At 42.4% G+C, this 15,919-nt stretch overlaps 1 protein-coding gene across 1 annotated transcript in view; it reads left to right on the plus strand.

Moving 5' to 3' along the window:
* siae (sialic acid acetylesterase) overlaps positions 1-7,236 on the plus strand; it is a 57,442-nt gene extending 50,206 nt beyond the window's left edge. The window contains exon 6 of the mRNA XM_048615451.1: positions 6,545-7,236. Within this exon, the coding sequence (XP_048471408.1) occupies positions 6,545-6,784 (240 nt within the window). The 3' untranslated portion in view covers positions 6,785-7,236. The remainder of the gene's footprint in view (positions 1-6,544) is intronic.
* The last annotated feature ends 8,683 nt before the right edge of the window (positions 7,237-15,919 follow it).

Genomic DNA, 15,919 nt, shown 5'->3' on the forward strand with positions numbered 1-15,919 from the left:
GAAACGTCAGCCTTCCTGCTCCTATGATGCTGCTTGGCCTGCTGTGTTCATCCAGCTCTACACCTTGTTATCTCGAGTATATAAGTCCTGTCCTGATCTAACTTACCAAAACGTAACGCCTCACATTTATCTAAATTAAACTCCATCTGCCACTCCTCAGCCCATTGGCCCATCTAATCAAGGTCCCATTGTACTCTGAGATATCCTTTTTCACTGTACCACCATTTTTGGTATCATTTTCAAACATACTAACCATACATCCTACGTTCACATCCAAATCATTTACACAAATAACAAAAAGCAGTGGACCCAGCACTGATCCTTATGGCACACTGTTGGTCACAGGCCTTCAGTCCAAAAAGCAATCCTCCACCACAACTCTCTGTCTCCTACTTTCAGTCCAATTTTGTATTCAAATGGCTAGCTCTCCCTGAATTCCATGTGATCTAACCTTGCTAACCAGTCTACTATGTGGAACCTTGTTGAATGACTAGCTGAAGTCCATATAGTCAACATCCACTGCTCTACCTCCATCAATCTTTTTTGTCACTTCTTCAAGAAACTCAATCAAGTTAGTGAGACATGATTTCCCATGCACAAAGCCATGTTGACTCCTTGCCTTTCCAAATACATGTAAATCCTGTCCCTCAGAATCCCCTCCTACAACGTACCCACCACTGATGTCAGGCTCACTGGTCTATAGTTCCCTGGCTTTTCCTTACCACCTTTCTTAAATAATGGCACCAAATTAGCTAACCTCCAGTCCTCTGGCCCCTCTCCCATGGCTCTCAATGATAAAATATCTCAGCAAATGGCCCACCAATCACTTCCCTAGCTTCCCATAAAGTTCTGGGGCACACCTGATCAGGATTTATTTACCTTTGTGCATTTTAAGATGTCCAGCACTTCCTCTTCTGTAATATAGACACTTTTCAAGACATCACTATTTATTTCTCCAAGTTCTCTAGCTTCCATATCCTTCTCCACAGTAAAAAACTGACACAAAATACTCATTTAGTATCTCACCCATCTTCAGTGGCACCACACGCAGATAACTTTGTTGAACTTTAAGGGACCCTATTCTCCCCCAAGTTACTCTTTTGTCCTTAATGTATTGTAGAATTTCTTTGGATTCTCCTCAACCCTATCTGCCAAAGCTGTCTCACATCCCCCTTTTATGTCTCCTGATTTCCCTCTTGAGTATACTCCTACTGCCCTTATAGTCCTCAAGGGATTCACTTGATCCCAGCTGTGTACACCTGACATATGCCTCCTTCTTTTTCCAGACCAGAGCTTTAATTTCTCTAGTCATCCAGCATTCCCTATACCTACCCGCCTTGCCCTTCTCACTAACAGGAACATACAGTCTCTGGACTCTCATTATTTCATTTTTAAAATTGTCTGCCTTTCCAGCTGTTCATTTACTCACAAATAGCCTTCCCCAGTTAACTTTAGAAAGTTCTTGCCTAATACCAGCAAAAGTGGCCTTCCTGCAATTTAGAACTTTAACTTTTAGATCAGGTCTATCCTTTCTTATAACTATTTTAAAACTATGATACAAATGCCAATATGCTGAAGGTGTTGAATTTTGGGCACGACATGACGTTGAATTCTTCTTCTGTTGTCTTCGCCTCTGTGCCTACTTTTTTGCTGTAGAGTCCTCTCCCTGTCCCAAAGACCCCTTTTCCCACCTCCAAAACTCTCCCTCAATCTCGACTCTTCCATTAAGCTTTCTACCTGCATTGAGAACTGTCAACGTGACATAGGTTGTCTCAATTTCTCTGCCCCCACCTTACGCATTCCAACCTATCTTCCCAAGAACTGACTGCATTTCATGTTCTCATATCCAACCCCGACTTTGTAATTAAGCCTGCTGACAAGGGTTGTGTGTTGTTGTCTGGCAGACTGACCTCTACATTGCAGAGACTGAGCACCAGCTCTCAGATACCTCCTCCTATCTCCCCCGGACCATGATCCCACAATGGAATATCAGGCCATTGTGGCAACTACGGTCACCAACCTCATTTTATCTGGCAATCTCTCCCCCCACTGCCTCCAAGCTGCTAGTATCCCAATCCTGCACAGCTCGCTTCTACCTCCTTCCCAAAATCTAAAAACAGGACTGTCTGGGCAGATCCATTTTTTCTGCCTGCTCCTGCCCCACAGAATTCATCTCTTCTTACCTTTACTCGGTCTTTTCTGCACGGGTTCAGTCCCTGTCCATTTACATCTGGGATTTCTGGGATTCCTGTGACGCTTTACGCCAGTTTTGAAATTTCCAGTTTGTGGGCTACAGCTGCATCCTCTTTACCATAGACATGCAATCCCTCTATGCGTCCATCCCCCACCACGATGGTATCAGCGCTATCTGCTTCTTCCTGGAACAAAGACCTGAACCATCCCCACTCACCACCACCCTCTTCCGCCTGGCTGAGCTCATCCTCGCCCTGAACAACATCTCTTTTAACTCCTTTCATTTTCTTCAGGTCAGAGGGATGGCTATGGGTAGTTGCATAGGCCCCAGCTATGCCTGTCTCTTCCTGGGGAACATGGAACATTCCTTATTCCAGTCCTATTCCAGCCCCCACCCATAACTCTTTCTGTGTTAAATCGATGATATCATTGGTGCTGATTCCCTTTCTCGTCCAGATTTGGAAATATTTGGCTTCCAATTTCCACCCTGCCTTCACTCTCACCTGATCCATCTCTGATTCCTCCCTTCCCTTCCTTGACATCTCGGTTCCATTTCTGGGGATAGGCTGGTCACTAATGTTTACTATAAATTCACCAACTCCCATAGTTACCTCGACTATACATCCTCACACCCTGCTTCCTGTACAGACTCTATTCCATTCTCCTAGTTCGTCCGTCTCTGCTGCATCTGTTCCAATGATGCCAGCTTTGACAAGGGAGCCTCTGAAATGTCCACTTTCTTCTTCAGCCGCAAATTCCCTAGTACTGTAGTTGACAGGGCCTTCATCTGGGTCTGACCCATCTTCTGCACTTTGGCCCTCATCCTCAATCTTCCCTCCTGCAGTAGGGTTCCTCTTGTCCTTACTTACCATCCCACCAGCATCCACATCCAGACGATCATTAGCTGCCGTTTCCACCACCTCCAGAGAGATGCCATCCCCAGACATGTGTTCCCCTCCTCTCCCTTGTCTGCCTGCTGCAGGGACCTTTCCCCCTTGGATACCCTGTTCCACTCTTGCTTCACTGCCAACAGCACCCCCCCACAGCCCCACAGCCCCACAACCCCACAACACCTTCCCCTGCAACCACAGAAGGTTTAACACCCATCCATTTACTTCGTCCCTTCTCAGTATCCAAGGGCCCAAAAATACCTTCAACGCGGGGCAGCACTTTACCTACACTTCACACAATCTAGTCTGCTGCTCACAATGTGGTCTCCTCTACATTGGGGAAATGTAGCATAGACTGTGTGACTGCTTGGCAGAACATCTGCATTCTGCTCGCAATAAAGACCCTGAGTTTCCAGTTGCTTGCCACTTCAACACACCACCCTGTTCCGTAGCCAACATCTCTGTATCAGGCTTGTTGCAGTGCTCCAGCAAAGCTCAGTGCAAGCTGGAAGAACAGTACCTCATTTTCCGTTTGGGGACCCTGCAGCTTTCTGGACTCAATATCAGGTTTAACAGCTTTAGGGTTTGAACACTCACATGTCCTTACCTGTACTCACACACACCAGGCTTTATTATCACATAATCTACTATTACACACAACCCATTGTTAGCCACTAACAGACTCCATTAATAACTATTCACCCTCCTAACCAGTTTGTTATCCACTCCATTGTCTGTCCAACTGTTCTTCTCTGTGTCTGGGCTCTATTCCCACCCCTCATTTACTCTATCCCCTCTCTTCATCCTGTCTTCTACGTATGAACTGGCATTTTCCTAGCTACCATCAGTTCTAAGGAAGGGTCACTGGACCCAAAACATTAACTCTGATTTCTCTCCTCAAATGCTGCCAGACATGCTGAGCTTTTCCAGCAATTTCTGATTTTGATGTTGAGGAAGCTAGTGTCATGACAGAAGTACATTTCAACAAAAGGATAAATTGACGATGTTGGAAATTGGAAATGAAAGCGGAAAATGCTGACAATACCCAGCAGGTCAGGCAGCATTTTGGAGCAACTTTTAATGCTTCAGGTCAATAATGACTTTTCATTAGATCTGAAGAATGACATAGATGCAATAGGTTTTGAGCTGGTAGAAGTGTGAATGGGCAGGAGAAACAAAGGGGAAGGTCTTTGGTAGGGAAGATTAATGAACAAAACATGTTGTGAAAAAAAAAGGCATGGGGTGTGGGGTTGGGGGCGTAATGGTTGTAATAAAGAGACAAGATATGTCCGGATGAGGTTGGAATGACAGGAGAGCAACTGTCTGAATGCAATATGAGAGATTAAGAAATATATGAAACAAGAATGAGCCATCCAAAAGCAACATATAGAATGTGATGTAAGCAGATGTTATGATCTAAGATTATTGAACTCAGTGTTGAATCCAGAAGGCTGTAAAATGCTGAATCAAGGGAGTTTGCATTGAATCTCATTGAAGTTTCAATTCATGAAAGTATTGTAACTAGCCAAGGCCAGAGTGTGAGCCAAGTGAACAATGAAAATGACAAATGATAGGAGGCTAATGTTTGCAAACCGAACTGAAGTGGTCCACTAAGTGGTCTCACAATCTGCCTTGATTTCTCCTCTATAGAGGGGAGCAGTGAATATACAATACTAAACTGAAAAGAAAACAAATAAATCTCTGTTTAATTGGAAGGAGTACTGGGCACTGGCTTGTGAGATAGAGGAGGTGAAAGTGCATGTGTTATATCCCTGTATTTGCATGGAAGGGGGCCACTGAAGGAAGGGGTATTACGTGTGACTGAGGAGTGGACCATGCAATCTCCAGGGAATGGTCCTTTTGAAATACTGAAATGGGGGGACAGTGGAAGACATGCTTTGTGACATCTCACTGAAGCTGTCTGTCTGTTCATGTACATATCTGATTGTCTCTTAAAAAGGACAACAGCAACACTATCATGGTTCTTGAAGGAATGGTAAGTATATTTGAAAGAAATAAATTTAATGGGCCAGGTCTTCTAATATCTAGAGCAGTGATGCACCTAATCTGTTAGTGCAAATAGAATCCTGAGGATGTCCTGATGTGTGCACTTGCGTGCCAAATGCCCAGGAGTTTAAAACCTCCAATGGGCTGATCTGCACAGTCCGAGACCCCCCACAAATGCCACTCATGCAGAGCTCAGGGTTGGAGACTTAAGATACACACTACTTAACCCTAGAATTGGAGTTAACCCTCTGCTGTAACTTTGTGATTAACAGTATTACTCAACCTAACATCTCCTAATCCCATGCTCAATCCAAATATGATCTACTTAACCATTCACCCACTCATTCACACCCACTAAATCATCCACATGCATTTGCACTCTACATACAAACACACACACACACACTCTGAACATCTTCAAAACAATTAAAAACTTGTGAATGATGTTGGCAAGGCTTGTACATTTTGCCCATCCCTGATTTCTTTCATTTTTTTAGCTGGACCACTTCAGAGCAGTTACAGGCTTCCTTCCCTGAAAAAGAATCTCTGCCCTCAGATCTTCTTGGGGATGTCATTTTTGTAAGGTCAATGTATGGCTGGTCAGCGGGGCACAGCAGCACAATATTATCAATAAGGTCACATTTTGTGGAATGTGTAAATTCTTTACCCAGGATCCATTGTAGGAGAGAAACCAATCTATCTCTGGATTGATTGCTTTGTATGTCCATAACCCACTGATGGAGGGATTTCTCTGCCACCATGGATCTGGGTAAAGAACTTCCTATTCTCCAAATGTTGGTTCTTTCCAAAATCTGTTGCTCTGGCTTCTCTGAACAGACACTACCTGACTTGATGAATATTTTCAGTTTTTGTACTGATTTCCCCTTGATAACTGCCTCTGCCCATTACAGCATCTGTTCTTAATACCTGATCAGGATCTGCAAACAAAATATTTGCTACCCTCCAAGTATCTCCTTGAAAACAAAATTACTGTGTTGAGAATTGAAGTGATTATATCAAGCCACCTGCTTTGCTTGTAAAAGAAGTAAATTTCTTAATCATGGATACATTAAGAGAAAGAGCTTATATTTCCACATTAGTTGTGAGGCAAAATAAATAAATCACCCATTGTGAATACACAGGCAATATTCAGACAATGCCATTACCTTGTGATTGCAGTGTCTGATATGGTGGGAATGTGGTTACTGCCAGTGGAAGTGGTTGAGGCAGGTACATTAACAACATTTAAAAGGCATTTGGATGAGTACATTGATAGGAAAGGTTTAGAAGGATATGGGGCAAGTGCAGGGAAGTGGGGCTAGCGTGGATGGACATTTTGATCACCATGGACTAGTTTTGGCCGAAGAGCCTGTCTCCATGCTGTAGGGCTCTATTACTCTATAACTCAATGATATTAATGCATAACTCATGATAGGATGTTTTTCACTCTCTAGGTTTGTTGCTGCACAACATGGGATTTGTCCAACTGTAAGTGGCTCTCTGTCCCCATTGTCGACCACTCCATCAACACAATATCTTTATCTCTAAGCCAGTGTCACCAGAAGGTGACTGGTATTCGTTATGCTTGGATGGAGTGGCCATGTGACTTGAAGAAGTGTCCCTTGTATGGCAAAGACTATAACTTACCTGCCCCAACATTCATGCTACCATCAGCCCACAATGGAGTATTCTGAATGTTACCAATCAAATTGTTGCTATAAAGTAAATGATAGGGACATTTACACTGGTTAAAATATTACCAGCTTTAGTGCCAGTCCAGAACTCTTTTCATTGGGGTGATGTAAGTCTGATGTTTCATGCACAGAGTTTGGAAGACCTGTGGAAGTTATGAATCCAATGTGATCCTGCTAGACTTTTTAATAATAATATATTTTCTACTTTATCTTTTTCTAATATGTGAAATAAATTAATCTCAGGCGTGTACACATGCTGAAAATATAGCATTAACTTTACTACATGATGTGAATACTTTAAATTAAATAATAAATTTGTACAGGCAGTAATTGGGTTGGGATCTAACAATATTGGGGCAATGATAAATCTATCAAAAGCATGTACTGTTAGTAGTTTAATTAAAAATTGATGTGAAACACTTACAGAAAATAAATTACAATCTGGACTGTGATCAGTGCATATCCTTGCAATAATTTTATTAGGAACAAAAGCCTTAAATTATAGACTTAACAGAGTGCTACCACACATACAGAACTCATGCTCCATGCAGGAGTTCAAAGCCATGTCAGTTCACCAATTTATGAGCTATCACAAGAAAGCAGTTTGAAAATCCTCTTCTAATATTACCAAAGTGACGGGTTTAACATTGGAAGCTACCAGCACTAATGTAAGATTAGTTATAAAATGGCCCAACTGGGAATAAAATGAAAATTTGGGCATTGCAACTTCAGCAACTGTTAGAATCAGACTTCTGATAATGCACAGGATGTGCTTAAGATTACATGTGCTGAAAAAGTTTGAAGTTTCTCTTTACCTGTATGTTTCCTGCATGTAGACTGGGTAGGCTTGATCTAAAAACATTTTCAAGGTACATCAGCATGGAAGGCACAGGAAAAATCGTCATACTTTTGGATACAAAAAGTCATTTTGTACTTTGAGATTATTCCTCCTCTCGTTTCATTCTCAACTCCTCAGTATTGAAGCAGCACGTAGCTGAATGCAGCAAGACCTGGACTGGTAGTTGATAAGGAACATTCACACCACATAAGTGCCAGGTAAAGACCATTTATAACCAGGAAGAGTCTAATCATCTTCTCCTGACATTCAACAATGAATCCCCTATTGTTGTACAGTCAAAATCTGAGTCTGTTTTCATCGCCAACTTGACAGATCAACCAAATAAGTACTTTGACTGCAACAGGTCAGAGGCTAGGAATTCTGCAATAACTCTCCACTTGATTCAGAATTGCTCCACTATCTACTACAGTCGGGAATATGATGGAACACTCTCTGCTTGAATGGTTGAGTGCAGCACTCAAAAAGCTCAACTCATCTGAGACAAAGCAGTCTGCTTGATTCATGCCACATTAACCACTCTAAGTATGCATCAAAGGTGCAGCATGGCTTCAGTGTCTACAAGATGTACTTAGTTACTAAGGCTCCTTCAACAGCACCTTCCAAAATTGTGACCTATTTCTCCTAGAAACATAAGCAGCAGATGTTTTCTTTTCTTCAAGCCACAAACCTTTTTGATTTGGAACTATATCACTATACCTTCATTGTCATTAAGTCAAAATCCTGAACTCCTACCCTAACTACACAATGGGAGGATCTTCATCACATGGACTGCAGCCATTCAGAAGGTGACTCTGCATTTTGGCTGCAAAATCATCATGTGCAGTTAAACTAACTATTGGACATTAGATAGAGGTAGACAGTTATTTATGCTACACTCTGTGAAACAATTCTAAGGCAAGTTGCGTATAAAACGTAAGAATCTCTGTGGTGATATTTAGTAGTGAGGGCATTTATAAAAGTTTCTTTACCCTCAAGGTGGAATCTATGAGTTATAGCCAAGAGTGCCTTTACATGCTTATTTAGATTTTACACATTATTAGAAAAGTTTAGTTATACAAAAATTCTTTTTGAAACAAGCTTATTTTGTAACTGCTTTTATAAATCATTAATTGTTTCAGATTGGTGTGTAGCAAAGGCCCTTCAAAGTTGGATTAGCTCTAATAGTTATCAAGCTACCAAAAGAAAATGGCTAGACTAAAAGAATGAGCAACAAACAAAGCCAGGATGCTAAGAGGTAAGGCCAAGTGTAGAATGACGTAAGAAATTGCAAATGGTGATTTTAAGAAAGAAATACAAAGGTTGACACTTCTCCTAGTAGGATCAGATTTTTTTTTTCTCTTTTTTTTCTTTTTTGTTGTGCGTGTGCAGGTGTGAGACACAGTAAAAAACACCAGGTGTGCAAATAACTCTATTAACATACCACCACCAGGAAAAACACCCATGTGACAAAAGCATTAGTATCAAGCAGCGCCCCTGTAGGAGCAATGACTTTATGAAAGAAAAAGTGAAGGGGAGGGTAGGGATCCAATCAGAGTGTTATTTGTGGGGGAAACAAAGCACTCCACACCCTGTGGTGCCACCTCTCCCAAAAGGCATCGAGAGCTCCAGTGCACACCGCGTGGTCCTCCAGGGACACTCAGGCGCAAGGATCAGATTATATTGTTTGTGTTAATTGCTTTAATCTGTTGATTACTAGACTCTTCTTGTTCATAAGAATTATACATTGCTCGTGAGTCAACTTGCTTAAATGTGACTGCTACGTATGCTTTTAAACCAAACATGAATAAAATATGTGTCTTCCACACCAGAATGGTTTGGCCTCCTTCGTAATATCTTGCACCTTTTTATTTTCGCATTGACTTGCAAATGAGTCCTTTTTAAGTATATATTGAATTCTCTTCTGAAGGTAACTATTGGATTAGTTTCCACCACCCTTTCAGTTAAAGCATTCCAGATCACAAAACATAATATTCAACTGGTGAGTTTTTCTTTTAATCAACCAACCAGGACTTGAAAAACCCAAACAAAATGTCTACTGTAAAAGATGAGATTCCGTGATTGGACAGTGCTTGTTGAACAATTCTGAGTGCACTAATAGCAATGTTATCAACATAGTTAAGATCATCATTTGAACTTGTAACACCAGTGACATGTTGAGGCTGTGAAGATTTCCTACGGTAACTCAATATCCATGGACCAGTCGAACCAGGAACATTCCTTGTCACAGTGGATGTTTTGGCACTCTACATCAGCATCCCCCATGACAATGGCATCATTGCAACAGCCTCAAATCTCAATAGCAACAACTGCCAATTTCCAGATTTCATCCTACAACTCATCCACTTCATCCTCGAGCACAACATCTTCACCTTCGACAACCAGTTCTTCATCCAGATGCATAGAACAGCCATGGGGACCAGATTTGCAACCCAATATTCTAACATTTTCATGAATAAGTTTGAGCAAGACTTCTTTGCTGAGCAGAACCTCCAACCAATGCTATACACCAGATACATTGAGGACATTTTCTTCCTTTGGACTCATGGCGAGGAATCACTGAAGCAACGACATAGCGAATTCAACAAGTTTCATCCAACCATCAGACTTACCATAGACTACTCTTCAGGATCAGTCTAATTCTTGGACATACGCATCTTCATCAAGGACAGACACTTCAGTACCTCACTCTACTGCGAGCCCACAGATAACCTTACAATGCTTCACTTTTCTAGCTTCCACCCTAAACATATTAAAGAAGCCATCCCCTACTGACAAGCGCTGTGCATACACAGGATCTGCTCATATGAGGAAGAACGCGACGGACACCTGAACGTTTGAAGGAAGCCCTTATAAGAATGGGATACGATGCACAACTCATTGATCACCAGTTCTGATATGCCACAGTGAAAAGCCGCAATGACCTCTTCAGAAGACAAACACAGGATACGACTGATAGAGTACCCTTTGTTGTCCAGTACTTCCCGGAGCAGAGAGACTACGCCATGTTCTTTGCAGCCTTCAACATGCCTTTGATGACAATGAGCATCTCGCCAAGATCTTCCCTATGCCTCCAATACTTGCAGAAGTATTAGGGTTGTTGTCATGGGTGACTTTAACTTCCCTAATATAGACTGGAACCTCCTAAATGCAAATAGTTTGGATGGAGCAGATTTTGTCAGGTGTGTCCAGGAAGGATTTCTGACTCAATATGTAGATAGGCTGACTAGAGTAAAGGCCATATTGGATTTGGTGCTTGGCAATGAACCAGGCCAGGTGTCAGATCCCTTGGTGGGAGAGCATTTTGGTGATAGTGATCACAACTCCCTGACCTTTACGATAGTCATGGAGAGGGATAGGATCAGACGGTATGGGAAAGTATTTAATTGAGGGGGGGAATTACAGTGCTATTAGGCAAGAACTGCAGAGCATAAATTGGGATCAGATGTTCTCAGGGAAATGCACGACAGAAATGTGGAAGTTGTTTAGGGGGCAGTTGCTACAAGTACTGGATAGATTTGTCCCACTGAGGCAAGGAAGGGATGGTAAGGTGAAGGAACCTTGGATGACAAGACATGTGGAACACCTAGTCAAGAGGAAGAAGGAAGCTTACTTAAGGTTTAGGAAGCAAGGATCGGACAGGGCTCTAGAGGCCTACAAAGTAGCCAGGAAAGAACTGAAGAATGGACTTAGGAGAGCTGGAAGGGGTTTTGAAAAAACCTTGGCGGGTAGGATCAAGGAAAACTCCAAAGTGTTCTATGCTTATGTGAGGAACAAGAGGATGGCCAGAGTGAGGGTAGGGCCATTCAGGGATAGTGGAGGCAACTTGTGCGCGGAGTCAGAGGAGGTAGGGGAGGTCCTTACTGAATACTTTGCTTCAGTATTCACCAGTAACAGGGACCTTGACGTTTGTGAGGACAACATGAAGCAGGCAGATATGCTCGAACAGGTTGATGTTAGGAAAGAGGATGTGCTAGAAATTTTGAAGAACATGAGGATTGATAAGACCCCTGGGCTAGATGGGATATACCCAAGGTTACTACATGAAGTGATGGAAGAGATTGCTGCCCCTTTGGCGATGATCATGCATCCTCACTGTCCACTGGAGTAGTACCAGATGATTGGAGGGTGGCAAATGTCATTCCCTAGTTCAAGAAAGGGAATAGGAATAATTCTGGGAATTATAGACCAGTCATTCTTTCTTCTATGGTGGGCAAATTATTGGAGAGGATTCTAAGAGATAGTATTTATGATTATTTGGAAAAGCACAGTTGATTAGAAATAGTCAGCATGGCTTTGTGAGGGACAGGTCATGCCTCGCAAGCCTTATTGAATTCTTTGAAGATGTGACAAAACACATTGATGAAGGCAGAGCAGTGAATGTGGTGTTTATGGATTTTAGCAAGGCATTTGATAAGGTTCCCCATGGTAGGCTCATTCAGAAAGTAAGAAGGCATGGGATTCAGGGAAATTTGGCTGCCTGGATACAAAACCGGCTGTCCAATAGAAGACAGAGGGTGGTGGCAGATGGAAAGCATTCAGCCTGGAGCTCGGTGACCAGTGGTGATCAGGGGAACCGAGTTTAAGAGCTGCGAGGTTATGCTGCAGCTCTGTAAAACGCTGGTTAGACCACACTTGGAATACTGTTTTCAGTTCTGGTTGCCTCATTATAGGAAGGCTGTGGAAGCTTTAGAGAGGGTGCAGAGGACATTTATCAGGATGCTGCCTGGATTGGAAGGCAGGTCTTATGAGGAAAGGTTGAGGGAGCTAGGGCTTTTTCCATTGGAGCAAAGAAGGATGAGAGGTGACTTGACAGAGGTTTACAAGATGATGAGAGGCATAGATAGAGTGGATAGCCAGAGACATTTTTCCCAGGGCAAAAATGATTATTATGAGGGGGCATAATTTTAAGGTGATTGGAGGAAGGAATAGGGGAGATGTCAAAGGTAGGTTCTTTACACAGAGAGTGGTGGGCGTGTGGAATGCGCTGCTGGCGGTGGTAGTAGAGTCAGATACTTTAGAGACTTTCAAGCAACTCTTGGATAGGCACGTGGAGGATAGTAAAATGTAGGGTATGCAGGGTAGTTTGATCTTAGTACGATAATAGGTCAGCACAACATCGTGGGCCGAAGGGCCTGTACTGTGCTGTACTGTTCTATGTTCTCACCTTCGAGCAGTTACTACACCTGAATTAGACTATTGTTCGCAGCCTTCATGACAAGATCAACCACACCACACAACCCTGCTGTGGCAACTTCTGCAAGACAGGCCAGATCATTGACATGGTTGCTACCATCACATGTGGAAATACCATTCACCATGTACACAGCAGGTACTCATGTGACTCGGCCAATGTTATCTATCTCATATGCTGCAGGCAAAGATGCACCGAGGCATGATATATTGGCAAGACCATACAGATGCTACAACAATGGATGAATGGACACCGTGAAACAATTGCCAACAGGAATTTTCCCTCCCATTCAGGGAACACTTCATCAGTCAAGGGCATTCAGCATCCGATCTTCAGGTAAGTCTCCTCCAAGGCAGACTTCAAGATACACAACAACGCAGAATCGCTGAGAGAGACTGACAGCCAAGTTCCGTACCCATGAAGTCTGCCTCAACTGTGATCTTGAGTTCATGTTGTGTTACAGGTTGCCCTGCCATATAGTTTTGTATCTGTGAAATCTTCCTTACTGTCCTGTTTTGACAGCATCACCTTGATAAATTATTATGATCGCTATACCTTAATTGCACAGTTTGTACAGTTTTGAATTTGACATGCAATTACAGTCATTTAGTTTATCTCCAACACCACCTTATTTTTAATTTTTTGAAATTATCTCTCTGCCTCACTTGATTGGATTATAGGTCATCCCTTTGCTGGTTATTCAGCTGTTGACACTTTACTCATCAGCTAACACTCCTGGCCACCTACAGAGAACTCTCATCTGACATGCCACTCACACCAGTTGTATGATCTTTTGAACTCTCTGCCCTTGATCTCTCTGCTTTTGAACTCTGGGTCTGTGTGCTCCACTCTTTCACTGCACCTGACGAAGGGGCTGTGCTCCGAAAACTTGTGTGCTTTCAAATAAACCAGTTAAATCATGAAGCCAGACTAGACTTGTATTTTGAGACAGTAGGAACTGCCAATGCTGGAGTCTGAAGTAACAAGGTGTGGAGCTGGATGAAGACAGCAGGCCAGGCAGCAGCAGAGGAGCAGGAAAGCTGACGTTTCGGGTCTGGACCCTTCTTCAGACTTGTATTTTGTTGTGTATGGATAAATAAGTTATGATGTAAGTGATGTGTTTAACGTGATCAAACAAGTGGAGAGAGGGTAATAGCTGGACCCTATTATTAACTATTAAACCATAGAAACAATTTCCTCAGGTAGGCAATCCAGAACAAAGGGCCAGGAACTTAATATTAGAGCTAGTCCATTCAGGGAGATGTCAAGATGCAGTTCTTCAAACAAACGATAGTGGAAATTTGGAACTCTTTCCTCAAAAGGCTGGGAAGAATTTGAAAATCTGTAAAGTGGTATTGATAGATGTTCATTAGGGTATTGGGGGCTAAGTCACAAATCTACCATCTTATTAAAGGATGGAGGACTGAATGACCATCTGATATTCCATGCAAATGTAAACAGTAAGAGGGACAAAAATACTACCACTGGCACCTTCAGGCAGCTTGTACTTGGGGTCCATTTGGAAGCCTGCTGTTTACTCTAGTTTATCAATTCAATGTAACCTCCATGAAGTCCAAGGCATTACTGAGCACTACTTCAAAGTGAGATCCCTTTAACTGGACAGGTGAAACTGATCGCACTGGGCAAATCTCGACCTCACACTGGACATCACAGTGCGATCAGACATCACATTGTGGGTCAGTTTGAACCTAGAGGCTACAGAATCAGCTTCAGTGAAGAAAAGGAGCTGTGATAATGAAGTTTTTTTCCACTACCCATCCTATTAAGAGATGTTAACCGGCTAATGTATCTAGAATTGAATGTGATTGGGCAGAAAATCAGAACAGGTTTACTTCGTGAAGGGAATGTAAAAAATGGAAATGTAACTAGCCACCAAAAGAACAAAGAAAGAAGATTATGAATATAGAGCAGTTTGCTGTATTATCTCATGTGCGGCATGAAGTGTAGAGCTTTTCCAGTGTGGACATTGAACTGCAAAGTTGTTCAAGATACTGGTTTAACAAGGTCACTTGAGTGCATAAAATGGTCTCTGAATGTCAGGTGTAGCATTAGATGGGGATTTTAGCTTTAACTACAGTGTAGATTCCATAGCCCAGTTAGGGAACTGATGCACTGAGAAAGGATATTAACTGGAATAGGTGACTGCCCAGGTGTGACACACACAGACGTGAGTTCCAGAATAATGAGTGGAATCAACACTGATTTAGGTTCACACTGGCTTAAAATATTAAACTAGAATTGTGAGGAGTTGCATGATGGAACAGTCATCATTGAGTCCCTACAGTGTGGAAGCAGGCCATTCGGCCCTTTGGGTCCATACTGAACCTCCAAAGAGTATCGCACCCAGACCCATCCCCCTACCCTAATCCCTGTAATCCTGCATTTCCCATGGCAATTGCACCTAACCTATACACCCCTGGACACTATGGACAATTTAGCATGGCCAATCCACCTAACGTACATCTTTGGACTATGGAAGGAAACTGGACTACCCAGCAGAAACCCACACAGACATAGGGAGAACAGGCAAAGTCCCCACAGACAGTCACCCGAGGTTGGAATCGAACTTGTTTGTGGTTTTGAAACAATTAACTTTTTTTAAACAAATTCCTGAAAGTGTTGTTGCACAATTTCTCAACAAACAGCAGGAGGCTCAAAACAGGACAGATAGGAAAAATGGCAGAGGAGGTTAACAGCCTTACTGATTAGAAACAAAATCATTTCAATAGTGATAGAGGATATAATCAAGGGAAAGCATCTAGTGGAGACCTTATATGTGGAACTGAGGAACAGTAAAAGATCTAAAACTGTAATAGGTGTTGTGTGTAGAGACCCCAGGTAGCAGCTATGAAGTATAGTATATAGCAGCTAGATTGTATAAATGCAGAAATTAGAGAAGTATGTAGCAAAGGCATAGAAGTGTTAGTAATGTAAACATAGATTGGGAGAGGCAGACTAGCACCTGTCAGAAAGGTAGTGAATTTCTTGAGTGTGTCCAAGAAAGTTTTCTATTGCAATATATCCTGGATGCAACAATTGGACAAGCAATATTCGATTTGGTAAT

Source organism: Rhincodon typus, chromosome 32 (genome assembly GCF_021869965.1).
Source record: "Rhincodon typus isolate 14 chromosome 32, sRhiTyp1.1, whole genome shotgun sequence".
Lineage (NCBI taxonomy): Eukaryota > Metazoa > Chordata > Chondrichthyes > Orectolobiformes > Rhincodontidae > Rhincodon > Rhincodon typus.